This window comes from Cajanus cajan, chromosome 10, assembly GCF_000230855.2.
Source record: "Cajanus cajan strain Asha chromosome 10, NIPB_CcT2T_4, whole genome shotgun sequence".
Taxonomy (NCBI): Eukaryota; Viridiplantae; Streptophyta; class Magnoliopsida; order Fabales; family Fabaceae; genus Cajanus; species Cajanus cajan.
This window is the reverse complement of record NC_138526.1, coordinates 29,996,750-30,008,785: the sequence shown is the minus strand read 5'-3', so window position 1 is coordinate 30,008,785 and position 12,036 is coordinate 29,996,750. Positions and strand designations below refer to the sequence as shown.

At 35.4% G+C, this 12,036-nt stretch overlaps 1 protein-coding gene and 1 non-coding gene across 2 annotated transcripts; one reads left to right on the top strand and one right to left on the bottom strand.

Moving 5' to 3' along the window:
- Positions 1 to 5,563: 5,563 nt before the first annotated feature.
- LOC109792812 (retrovirus-related Pol polyprotein from transposon RE1) lies at positions 5,564 to 6,853 on the top strand. The gene has a single exon (XM_020352252.2). It carries the CDS (start codon positions 5,564 to 5,566, stop codon positions 6,851 to 6,853), a length of 1,290 nt encoding a protein of 429 aa, XP_020207841.2.
- Positions 6,854 to 8,833: 1,980 nt separating this feature from the next.
- LOC145952943 (18S ribosomal RNA) lies at positions 8,834 to 9,437 on the bottom strand. Its single transcript, XR_014430448.1, has one exon. It is a non-coding gene; the product is annotated as an 18S ribosomal RNA (ribosomal RNA).
- Between the last annotated feature and the right edge of the window lie 2,599 nt (positions 9,438 to 12,036).

Below are 12,036 nucleotides of genomic sequence, written 5' to 3'. Positions count from 1 at the left end.
GTTAATATCTTTCTTGGCATATTGACTCATATATACTAAATAGTTTATTTATAAAAAGTATTAGTCTCTTCAGTTAATTTTATTCACATATATTACTTGAACTAATTCCTTCTTATTATTGTTCGTGTTTTTCATTATTTGAATAATTTAAGTAAATGTAATGAATTTTTTAAGCATAAATTACAAAATCATTCTTACACTAATTTGATAAATAACTTTATGGCCTCAAACATGTCAACCGATAGCAGTTTGCCAAATTGTTCTCATGCTTAATCTCCCAACAATTTAAACGATATTAAACTTTTAGATCACTCCTTTTTCACGAAGATTTATGACATATTCCATCACTATATCTTATTTGTTTACGTGGATGATATCATATTAGTCAATGACATGCCTCCGATTAATGTATCATAGGTATGACAACGGGCGGGATGACTTTTGTGTATCTCATTTTTTATTCTATAGATTTAAATCTTCCTCGATCCTATATCTGCCAGGGATAAAATCTGGGAATTCATCTCTGTCCTTGACAGGTTTGGGTTTCTCTACTTCACTCCTGCACCCGTTCTTGGACTCTTTTTTTTTTTTTTTTTTAATAAATATGAAAAAGAAAATACAATTTTTATATATAAAAGGTTTCTAATTTTGGTTTATATATACAAGAATAATTTTTTAATTATATTATTAAGCGGGATGGGAACAGGGACGGGAGCAGAGGGGCGGGTATTAACATCCTCGTCCCTGCCCCATCCTCAATTTTAATAATCGGGGAAAACTCAAACCTAATCGACACGAGTTTTTCCCATCCAAATCGAGTTGGGTATCCATGAACCGAGATTAAAATGTCATACCTAATGTATACAAGGCTATGGTCAACACCAAATATATTTGGAGACCTTTTTGTCCCTTATACATATCACATGTATTTCCTGCCAATTAAGAAACCACATCGCATTTCACGAGCATACAAAACACATTAATATCAACTTTTACTTAATTTTCAAGAAGGTTCAAACTTAATATTTTCACTTGCCAGACAATTTATACTATGGTATCTAACTTCTTTAACAATATTTATTTACTTATATTTATTAAATATTATTATAGATTAAGTTAATAAATTATTGTAATATTTTTTATTTTAAAATTGATCTTTCTAATTATTTATCAAAATTAAAGTCTCACATTGAGTTTCATATTTAGGATAGAAAGGTGTCACGTGAAACTTTAAACACAATCTTATTTAAGATGTATTAGAAATATTTAATATGAACAAATTTTTCAATAATTCTTTTTCAAACTATTCAAGCAATCACATTATCCACCATTTTTAGGAAAATTGGTTCTTTATTGTGAACTGTAGCTTTGTGCTACACAAGAAAAATACACGTCACTATTATCTTTTATATCTCTTTTCACACAATTTGCAAGCATTAAAATTGTATTTTAATTCCATTTCATTTTTCAAAGAATTTAAAAACAAATATTGATCTAGTGTGAATACACATAAAATCTTTATATTATTGAAGAGAAGTTGATAAAGAAATATTTTTTATGATTCAACAACTCATCAACAAATATATTGCATAATTTTATATATTATAATATATATTTTAAATACAAAAGATCTGATTAATTTCAATATATATATATATATATATATATATATTTTTTTTTTGTTTTGAACACCGTCTATTATTGTTCAGGTTCCGATAAAATCGAAATAGTTCCTCCTTCTTCTGTTGTAATTGTTTACATGATTCTTTAGAGGATCCGAGAAATGCTCATGAAAGGATTTTGAGATTAGAAAAAGATTCTCTTATAAGAAAAAAATAAACAAGAAAATAACATTATCAAAATGTATTAATTAATAATTAATAATTATATATATATATTATTCTGCAATTTTATATAAATTTAAGAAATAGATGGCTCTAAAGGTGACGTGTCAAAAATAATCCATACGTCACAAAATAACTAGTGTGACTTGGCGCAGAACTTGAAACAAGAACATGTTAATTTGTTACACTTTTTCTTAAAATCCACTTTTATATATGTTTATTGCACATTTCCAAGGACCAAAATATTTTATTTTGTTTATATAATATTTGAGAAGTAGTGAGGTAAAGATTTATAAATATATACACATTCTGCATCAAGTAACTACAAACAAAGTTATGACATATCCCAACCTTTTATGTTGATGAATTCTCAATTTCACATGCGTATATGTAAAATATTTAGGTTTATCTAATATTGAAATATTTATTTGTGATTTCATTAAGAGTTTTAATTAGCAACTCGTATTAAATAAAAGTGAGCTTTTTTCTCCAAAATTAGTGTTACCTGTTAATTAAATTAAAGTATATCAAGATTACTACAATGATGACTTTAAAGAGAAGTTCACTTTTTTAAATAAGGTAAAATTTTATTTCATACGGATTGTATGGATAATTCCATTTTACAATTGTTAGCTGACCCTATAATTAGTTAATTATTTGTTTATCTTTTATATTATTTATTATCTTATCAGTTAGTTAAGATAAGATTAAAATCTTATCTATTTTATTCTCTTAATATAAATAGCTTGTAAATATAATTCCATCAATAACAAAATAGAGTTGTTTTTCTTTTCTTGGAAAGGCTCCTCTCTTAACATGGTACCAGAGCTCCTTTCCTAGGGGTCCTGATTACCCGCTGCCATATCTGATTTTTTTTCATTGAACTTCTTTTGGTCTTGACTATGACAGAAGCTACAGATCCTAAAAGCAACATGGTTGCAGATTTCACAGATCCTTTCTTTGTACATCCAAATGAAAATCCTGGTTCAGTGTTGATATCCTCTTTGTTGAATGGTGAAAATTACCACCAATGGTCAAGCTCAATGAAGATGTGTCTCAAATCGAAGAATAAACTTCAATTCATCGATGGATCATTACCAAAACCAGCGAATGATGATTCAAAATTCTTGGCCTGGGATCGGTGCAATACTTTGGTATTATCTTGGATCCTTCATTCTCTAGATTCTTCAATCGCACAAAGTGTACTATGGATGGACAATGCCGCTGAAGTATGGAACGATCTCCGCGACAGATACTATCAAGGTGATACCTTCCGTATTTGTGAGTTGCAGGAGGAAATCTATTTACACAAACAAGGCAACTCTTCCATAACTACATACTTTACTCATCTCAAAGGATTGTGGCAAGAACTTAATAAGTTTAGACCAATCCCTTCATGCACCTGCAAGGTACCTTGTTCTTGTCAATTAATTCCCACGGTGATAACATATTGAGAGAATGATTATGTCATCAGGTTCTTAAAAGGCCTTAATGATCAATACTCTACAGTAAGATCCCAAATTATGCTCATGGAACCCCTTCCCAAAATCAATAAAGTATTTTCTTTATTAATTCAACAAGAAAGACAAATGAGTGTACAACCTAATGAAACACAAATCCTGATGAATAATACTGAGAGTTACGTTGGAGGAAGAGGGGATTTTGGAAGAGGAAGAGGCCGAAATCACAATTTTAGTGGACAAGGATACAAGGGTCGTGGCAAATCCAATAAAATGTGCACATATTGTAATAAATTTGGCCATACTATTTATGTTTGTTACAAGAAACATGGATACCCGCCTAATTACTTTCAAAAGACTAGTGCAACCAACAATTACACTGTAGAGGATCAAATACAAGAGAATGATGATAATCATTCAATAGTTCGTGACCAAAAAGATGCTTTCAATTCTTCATTCACACCTGAACAGCATCAGGCCCTCTTAGCTATGCTCCAAAAGGCGTCAGTAAACCATACTGCAAACCATATTGGGACCTCGTAGTCTGCTGACAAATCAGGTACCATATGCAATATTATGCATATCATAGATTCCAAATCTTGGGTTCTTTATACTGGGGCTACCGACCATGTATGCAATTCCTTATCTCTTTTTCAATGCTATAAAAAGATAAGGCCTATAATTGTGAAATTGCCTAATGGATCACAAATAACTGCCAGTTTTGCTGGAATTGTGCGCCTTTCTGAATATTTGATTCTCACTGATGTTCTATATATTCCGAGCTTTACTTTCAACTTGTTATCTATTTCAAGGTTGACCAACACCACTGACTGCAAACTCATTTTTGATGGAAAACGATGTCTTATACAGGACACCAATACCTCGAGGACGACTGGTGTAGCTAGCCTAAAGAATGGACTTTACTGCATCTCATACCAACCACAATTAGAGCCCGACGATCATGTTTTAAATAATTTTCATTCTTACAAATGTAACACATGGCACCTGAGATTTGGCCATCCCTCTCATGAGAAGTTAGTTCAGATGAATAAAATGTATTCTAACATTGATTGCAATAAGATTATTGATCCATGTGAAGTTTGTCACTTTGCTAAACAGAAGAGATTGCCATTCCCAGATAGTTACTCTAAATCTGCACATCCTTTTGATTTACTACATTTAGACATATGGGGTCCTATTTCTATAGTTTCTTCATTTGGACACAAGTATTTTCTTACTGTTATTGATGATGCAACCAGATATACGTGGATATACTTGATGAAACTCAAATTAGAAACACCAAATCACATAAAATCCTTCATTCACCTTGTGGAAACTCAGTTCGGGGTTAAGGTCAAAACTCTTAGATCCGATAATGGGAAAGAATTCATGCTGAATGATTTTTATAATCACAAAGGCATCATCCACCAAACTTCTTGTGTTCAAACTCCACAACAAAACGGTATAGTAGAAAGGAAACATCAACATATATTGTCTATGGCTCTAGCTCTTATGTTTCAATCTAATATGTCGAAGTTATTTTGGAACCATGCAATGAACCATGCCACTTTCCTTATTAATAGGCTGCCAACCCGCTATTTGGATCACAAATCACCTTATCAAGATTTATTTCAATGCCTCCTTGATATTAATTCTTTAAAAGTATTTGGTTGTCTTAGCTTTGCAACAACACCAAATGCTCATAGAGGCAAACTTGACCCTCGAGCCAAGAAATGTGTGCACTTGGGTTATAAACCAGGCACAAAAGGATATTTACTATTTGACATTGAAACTAAACAATTTTTTGTGTCCAGGGATGTTTATTTTTATGAAAAGATTTTTCCATTCACTGACATTCAACCCCCTGATCCATCCAATCCTTTACCACTACCTTCTATCACCTTCTTTGATAACCATGATCCATGGTTTCAATCCACAAAAACCGCTATCAGTCCAACCAACCAAACAACCAGTCCAACAGTTTCGAAAAACTCGTCTTCATCCAACTCACCATGTAGAAAATCTACCAGAACATGAAAAACCCCAACCTACTTACAAGACTATCATCACTCTCTTCTTTCCTCAACTGCACCAAAAACCAAGTATCCTATTGACAACTACCTCTCTTATGATGCACTTTCCCTGAAACATAAATGTCTTACCTTATCTATCTTTACAAACATTGAACCACACACATATGAGGAAGCAATTAAGCATGATTGTTGGAAACAAGCAATTGGTAATGAGTTAACTACTCTTATGAACAACAAAACTTGGACAATTACTCCTCTTCCTCCTGGAAAAAGAGCTATTGGTTGCAAGTGGATTTTTAAAATCAAATACAATACAGATGGCTCTATTGCAAGGCACAAAGCTCGATTGGTTGCCAAGGGTTTTACTCAAACTGCTAGACTGGATTACTTGGAGACCTTCAGTCCTGTCATAAAAATGACAACTATTCAACTTATCTTATCATTAACTGCTTCCCTCAATTGGCATCTTTATCAATTAGATGTCAACACGACATTTTTACATGGTGATTTGTGTGAAGAAGTGTACATGAAAACTCCTCCTGGCCTCGAATCTCAAGCTCCTAACATGGTTTGCAAACTTGAAAAATCTTTATATGGCTTAAAACAAGCCAGCCGCCAATGGAATGCCAAACTTTCCCAAACTTTAATTGCTTTTGGATATGAACAATCCAAAGCTGATTACTCACTCTTCACGAAGAAAACTCCCTCTGGTTTTACAGTTATATTAGTTTATGTAGATGATCTCGTCCTTGCTGGAAGTGACATTTCTGAAATACAACAAATTAAAGCTCTTCTCCATAATAAATTCAGCATTAAAGATTTAGGCGAACTCAAGTATTTTCTAGGATTTGAGATAGCAAGATCTCAATCAGGAATCAATATGTGCCAGAGAAAATATGCTTTGGACTTGTTACAAGACTCTGGTCAACTAGCTTCTAAGCCTTGCAATACTCCTATGGATCCTAGTGTAACCATTAGTAAGGAATCAGGTACACAATTAGCTGACCCTTCATCTTATAGAAGATTAATTGGTTGGCTACTCTACCTCACGAATACTAGACCTGACATATGTTATGCAGTAACTAGACTTAGCCAATACATGGATACTCCTACAACTGTTCACCAACAAGCTGCCTATCGCATCCTTAGGTACATCAAAACAGCCCCTGGTCTTGGCCTTTTCTTCCCTAAAGAGTCTGACCTCAACTTAAAAGGATTCACTGATTCAGATTGGGGGGCATGCCATGACACACATAGGTCCACTTCTGGTTTTTGTTTCTTCCTTGGGAGCTCTCTTGTATCTTGGAAAAGTAAGAAACAAACAGTAGTGTCCCGATATCCGCAGAAGCAGAGTATCGAGCTCTTGCTCAAGGCACTTGTGAAGCACAATGGCTATTGTATCTTCTTCATGATCTTCGCATCGATCATCCTAAAGCTGTGGTTATATATTGTGACAATCAATCAGCAATTCACATTGCTAATAATCCTGCTTTTCATGAGCGTACAAAGCATATAGAAATGGATTGTCACCTAGTCCTAGACAAAGTCCAATCTGGAACCTTGCATCTCCTTCCTATATCCACACAGGACCAAATTGCAGATATTCTCACCAAACCCCTTCATCTTGGCCCTTTCCAGACACTACATCACAAGCATGGAATGCTCAACGTACATTCCAGCTTGAGGGGGGTGTTAGCTGACCCTATAATTAGTTAATTATTTGTTTATCTTTTATATTATTTATTATCTTATCAGTTAGTTAAGATAAGATCTATTGGGAAAAACCCAAGTCCCACATCGACTAGAGATTAGGCAATTGAATAGTATATAAGTGGAAAGCAACCCTCACCTTACAAGCCGGTTTTGTAGGGTTGAGTTAGGCTTAATCCACTATTCTAACATGGTATCAGAGCCATTTAGATCCACTTTAAATGGGCCACCCACCATTGATGCATGCCTCATAGGCATGAGGGGGTGTATTGGGAAAAAACCCAAGTCCCGCCTATCCTATATCATTAAAAAGGGCCACCCACCATTTATCCACGTACCAAGCCCAATAGTGCTGGACGTGAGGGGGTGTATTGGGAAAAACCCAAGTCCCACATCGACTAGAGATTAGGCAATTGAATAGTATATAAGTGGAAAGCAACATTGTTACGAAAAGGTTAACCCGTTCGTACAAGGCCCAAGAAATTCCTATATCAAACGCCCCTTCTTCAGAAGCTGACACCTGGCAGCTTGGTGAAGTCGGAACTCCCCCAATATCAGGAGTAACTTCCCTCTCCGGGTTCGAACTCGAGACACCGGGTTCGTAAACAAGACTCTGATACCATTGTTACGAAAAGGTTAACCCGTTCGTACAAGGCCCAAGAAATTCCTATATCTACGAAAAGGTTAACCCATTTGTACAAGGCCCAGGAAATTCCTATATCAAACGCCCCTTCTTCAGAAGCTGACACCTGGCAGCTTGGTGAAGTCGGAACTCCCCCAATATCAGGAGTAACTTCCCTCTCCGGGTTCGAACTCGAGACACCGGGTTCGTAAACAAGGCTCTGATACCATTGTTACGAAAAGGTTAACCCATTCGTACAAGGCCCAGGAAATTCCTATATCATTAGGCAATTGAATAGTATATAAGTGGAAAGCAACCCTCACCTTACAAGCCGGTTTTGTAGGGTTGAGTTAGGCTTAATCCACTATTCTAACAAGATCAAAATCTTATCTATTTTATTCTCTTAATATAAATAGCTTGTAAATATAATTCCATCAATAAGAAAACAGAGTTCTTTTTCTTTTCTTGGAAAGGCTCATCTCTTAACAACAATCTCATGGTTTTGACAAAAGTATTGTTAAAAGTTAAATTACATAGAAACATATGCCACTTATATGTTAAACTTGAGGTCTATATCATAAACTAATTTTAGACATAATTATTTTATAATATAATCAAATTTAGCTATTTTTCCTGCAACAGGAACATTTGAGATATTTTCATGAATACTTTTTTTTTTTTTTTTAGAGTTCATGAATACGTATCTTTAATAATATATTATATTTTTTACTTATCAATAATATTTTCAAAATTAAATTTAATATTATTTCAAATTGAACTTTCAATAACAATTCTCTTAAAATCATTTTTCATATATAAATCAGAATAATTCTCTTGAATAATATAAATTTGGAAGATTATTTTTAATTAAAAAAAAAAATATTTGAAGTATTTAGAGAAGAGGAAGAAAAAAAGCACATTTTCAATTTCACATTCATCATATATTATTAATATTATTGAATGTAACAACTTTGTGTTCAAGGTCCTTAGAAACATCAAAACAAGGACGTTTTCTATAGTGAAGAACTGCTGGTTCATGCGTGAAGCATAAAAATATATTTTTTTTATTTGTTTCTTTTAATTTTTTTAAAAAATAAAAAAATGATAGTCACTTTTACATATTTATCCTTTCTCCACATCTTTATATTCATTATTATTTTCAAATTATTTTCTCTTTTAGTCTTCCTTTACAGTAATCACCACCCAGACACCCATCCTCCTTGGCATGTATAATCTCTGCATGTCACTATCTTTATCAAAATCTTAATATCCATTGTACCACCTGTGTCCGCGTTCCCGAAGGCACCCCTCTATTTCAAGAGGATTTGCAGCATGTCAAGCACTGGTAAGGTCCTTCGCTTTGCATCGAATTAAACCACATGCTCCACCGCTTGTGTGGGTCCCCGTCAATTCCTTTGAGTTTCATTCTTGCGAACGTACTCCCCAGGCGGGATACTTAACGCATTAGCTACAGCATTGCACGGGTCGATACGCGCAGCGCCTAGTATCCATCGTTTACGGCTAGGACTACTGGGGTATCTAATCCCATTCGCTCTCCTAACATTCGTCTCTCAGTGTCAGTGTCGGCCCAGCAGAGTTCTTTCGCCAGTGTTCTTTCCGATCTCTACGCATTTCACCACTCCACCGGAAATTCCCTCTACCCCTACCGTACTCCAGCAGGCGGCGTTTTATCCCTTTCTCGAACCGTTGACTCATAGTACTACAATTATCCAGTCAAATCGGCATTTGCTACTCCATGGTATTTGTGTCAATGAAAGGGTTTCAAATCTTTTTAACTTTTACTATTTTTATTTTGAATATGAAACCTTATGTTTCTGAAACGTTTTTGTGATTTGGTTCCTGAAGGGATTCCTGTACCATCTCAGCTACATTTTAATTCACCTACTCCACCAAACTCTCAAGGGGGCACCTCCAATGCACAAGTTCATGATGGTCTGTGCGCATCTATCTATGTCTCTTGCGTTTCATATAGATCCTAGAAATACAAAACTTTACTTTTGTCTTCCTTCACTGTTTCAGAGAATAATTTCCCCCCTTTTGAGCTTGATAAAAGTCCACCAATACAGCAGCCGCAGCGGAGAGCAAGAAAAAGAAAACAATTCTCCGATGAATCCATAGTGTTAACAAATGGGTAATAATTTAAGATTTGTTTTTGTTGAATTGCTTCCTCATGCAACTTATATAGTTCATATATACCTGTTGTTTGTGGTGGAATTAGTTAGGATTCTTTTTATTCGAACTAGCACGAGAAACGTTTCAACTTAGGTATTTGGCGTTTTGGAACTCTATAAAGAACAAGAAGTGGAGTATAAAGATTTAATAATTACTTGTTTCCAAATATTCATCAATGATTAACAAGCAATAATATTCGTTCATATAAATCCTCAAATAAACAGAATGAACAATAAATATATTTGCAATACAAATCATGGTTCACTTCGCATAATTGACAAGAATTACAATATTAAAGTTAAACAGTCTATAACTATGTGATTAAAAGAAGGAAGCTACACTAATCCTAATCCTAAAAAGAGAAAAGAAATGTGGCCGAGAAATGTTCATACCCAGTAATTCCGTGCACGAAAGCCATATGTGCAGGCAGTGAGTGCTTGAGAGTTTCAAGTATGATGTTTTCCGACCCCTGTAAATCACTATGCTTCTCTTATTTATAGAGTCAGTCGAGGGCGGTTAATTTTATGTACGTGCGTTATTGGCAAATAACCGCTATCCACCATGTTTATCACGTGGCTTTAAGATGTAACTTCTAGTAACCGTTCACCCCACGTTTTACTTTTTCGATTCGATCTTTAATTACCACCATGGTATGTCTTAACTGTCCCAAACCTCCATTAACTTCCTTTCATATTTTCGAGTCAATCTCGAGTATGCATGTTCATAATTTATTATGTTCCTTCTCATGTAAGTGCTTAATCAATCGATTCTTTCGAGTGACACACTATTTTTCGATTGACCCTAACAAATGCCCCCTAGGAATTCAATCTTGATGAACGCACTGTGGTGAAAGATGAATTCCTATCGAGACTTTTTCTTACTTCTTTCTCGAATTTTACTTGTTCGTTTCCTTCGATGAAAACTTTACTTGTTCGTTTCCTTTGATGAAAACCTACTTCTGACCACCTATTTAATGCAATTTACTGTTTGATTTGACATTGATTGCTCTGACGGCGCATGCTTACGTTTTCCCACGAGCCTGTCCGAAAAAACGTTTTGGCGGCTGATTTGAATTGATTAATATTTGAATTAATATGGACCCGTTTTACCTAAGGCCTATTTACCTTGTTTAAAACTCTTTTTTACCCTAGGGTAAAATCACCTTTACCACTTCCTTTGCGCACAAGTTTCCCATTGCCTTCTTTCTACATTCTCTGGTTCATTGCTCACTGTTCTTGTCACTCTTTTCTTGCAATCTCCCAATCCTTTTTTGCTGCTTATTATCGCCATGGCCTCTTCTGCTGCGTCCATATCTGCCGTCGTAGCTTCAGTGGTTTCCCCCACCATGGCCTCTGCGTCGTCTCCTACAATGGCCTCTGTGTCGTCTCCTACGGCTTCTGTGTCATCAACGCAAACAGTCCCCTTGCTCATGACCAATGCCGCCGTCTGTGTTGTGAAGGATGGTGACGAGAAGTTCGTCCCAATTCAGAGCATGGAGGAGGCTAGCCTCAAGATTTTCAACTCACAGGTACTTCTTCCCTTCTCTCTTGAAGATGGTGCCACCCATGCTTTTCTGGGTCCTTTTATAGGTCAAAATAAGAAAAGGTTTGGTAACACATTGCTTCTTGAGGACTCTTCTACCATACCTTTCATCTATTCCCCTTCAATAGATTTGAATTTGTTTAGTGATACTGCAAAAATCTTTAGAGCATTCCGACCTACGAAAGATAGGCACTTGCAGTGGCTAGAGCGTGTAGAGAAAACAATGCATTCTGCTTGGGTAGGGGCTGGTATTTATGAGTTTGTTCAACTTTCCAAGTTTTATTTGCATGCTTTTGACCCTCAAATTCTTCTCTCCGCCATCTTCTTTTGGAATAGAGAAACTCGAGCTTCGAGTTTCCATGTGGTTTCCTGTCTCCCACTTTATTAGATATTACCGCCATTACTGGTTTGACACCTGTGGGGGATAGGTTCTATCCAGATGCTTTCGAGGAAGAAATCTCGATCAAAGAAACGTCTATTGCTTGGGATAGAAAGACCTACCTGGCCTTCATCAACGCTCATGTGGGACAACCGGGTACTCCTGTTTCGACTTCTGAGCATATTGTTTTTTTGATGTACTGGCTTTCTGCTTGTGTTTTCTGTACTCCATCTTTTCAAGTCCCTAAATATTA